This window comes from Vombatus ursinus, unplaced genomic scaffold, assembly GCF_900497805.2.
Source record: "Vombatus ursinus unplaced genomic scaffold, bare-nosed wombat genome assembly UNPS02000749.1, whole genome shotgun sequence".
Taxonomy (NCBI): Eukaryota; Metazoa; Chordata; class Mammalia; order Diprotodontia; family Vombatidae; genus Vombatus; species Vombatus ursinus.
The window spans coordinates 4,459,961-4,461,442 of record NW_020940527.1 but is presented as its reverse complement, the minus strand read 5'-3'; the positions used below and the strand labels follow the sequence as shown (position 1 = coordinate 4,461,442).

At 48.7% G+C, this 1,482-nt stretch overlaps 1 protein-coding gene across 1 annotated transcript in view; it reads left to right on the top strand.

Annotated features, from left to right (window-relative positions):
* SYNPO2L (synaptopodin 2 like) overlaps positions 1–1,482 on the top strand; it is a 7,804-nt gene continuing 6,322 nt past the window's right edge. Inside the window, exons 1-2 of the mRNA XM_027857625.1 lie at positions 1–105; positions 1,181–1,332. Of these exons, the coding sequence (XP_027713426.1) occupies positions 1–105; positions 1,181–1,332 (257 nt within the window). The remainder of the gene's footprint in view (positions 106–1,180; positions 1,333–1,482) is intronic.

The following is a 1,482-nucleotide window of genomic DNA, read 5'->3' as shown; positions in this document are numbered from 1 at the left end:
ATGGGTGGTGAGGAAGAGGTTCAGGTCACGCTGTCAGGGGGAGCTCCCTGGGGCTTCCGACTACAAGGGGGTGCTGAGCAGAGGAAACCTTTGCAGGTGTCCAAGGTAAGGAAGACCCTGGGTTAGGGGATGGATGCAAGGAAGGGAAATGGGGGGGGGGTCTGGGGATAGCTATAGAAGGCTACAAGGAAAGAAAGGGTTAGTGGGGGGGAAACTGCTATGTGTGTTCCATATTTGAGTGAAGGGAGGTAGATCTGAGCACTTGACTTCATATAGGGGTTTTTGGACACAGTCCTGGGTATAGAAAGGAAGGTAGGTTCTGCCTTAGCTCTGTGGGACTCCATAGGTGTTAGACCCCTAAGTCTGGCACCGAGATTTTGATCTGCGTGATCTGTCCCCTACTTCATCCCCGTACACATATACCTGCAGCTTTGGGCAGTTGGGGAGGGACTCATGCTAATCTGCTAACCTGACTAATCTTGCCAGGCTCAGATATTGCACAGATTTAGAGAGATCAATTGGCTGGACTCATAGGGAAGTGAGGGAAAAGGGAAGGTCTGGGTAGAATCCTGGCCAGTTCAGAGGATGATATTCTACACACATAATTCTCCTGAGCACTCTAAGATTTAGTTGTTGCCATGGGGGTATTTTCCCTCGCTATGTAGATATTTTAGGATCCTGAGGGCCAGAGAGGATCACAGGACCATAGATTTAAAGAGATCCTCTAGTTCAACTACCTTTGTTTTACAGATATAGAAACTGAGGCCCAGAGATGTTGTGACTTGTCCGAAGTTGCACAAGTAGTAGGCAGCAGAATCAGGATTTGAACTCGGGAGTTATTGGTCAATGGGGGTACAGCTCACAGAAAGCAGCCTTATAGGGAGAAACCCATTAAGATCTAACTCCTCCTCTTTATAGCATTCTCAAGCTTTTTTTCCTCATGCAAAATTCTGATTTCTTCCCTGCATACAATGGTTCATCTGCTGAATCTGCCCCATTCCCTCAGCCTCCACGATCACCCCTTTCCTCTACAATCTCTACTCCTACCTGCTCAGTAGCATAAAACTTCCTATACATTGTGATCTTTCCTGCCATAGCCCTTAACTGCAAGATCCTCCCAATGTGTGTTCCTTACTCTACACCATCTCTCCCTACATTTGTCTAACCTCTATTCCCTCAGATACGAAGGAGAAGTCAGGCAGGGCGAGCAGGGCTTAGAGAACAGGACCAGCTGTTGTCTATCAATGGGGCAGCTTGCACGGGTCTTTCCCATGCCAGTGCCATGAACCTCATCGATGCTTCAGGGGCCCAGCTCATCCTTACGGTGCGAAGGTATGGATACCTTATCCCTCCTTGGTCCATGGCCCATCTGCCCAGCACAGTTCCCATACCTTTCCCTAATTCTGGGCTCTTTCTCACAACCATTCTCAGGCTGGTGTGTGTGTGTGTGTGTGTGTGTGTGTGTGTGTGTGTGTGTGTGTG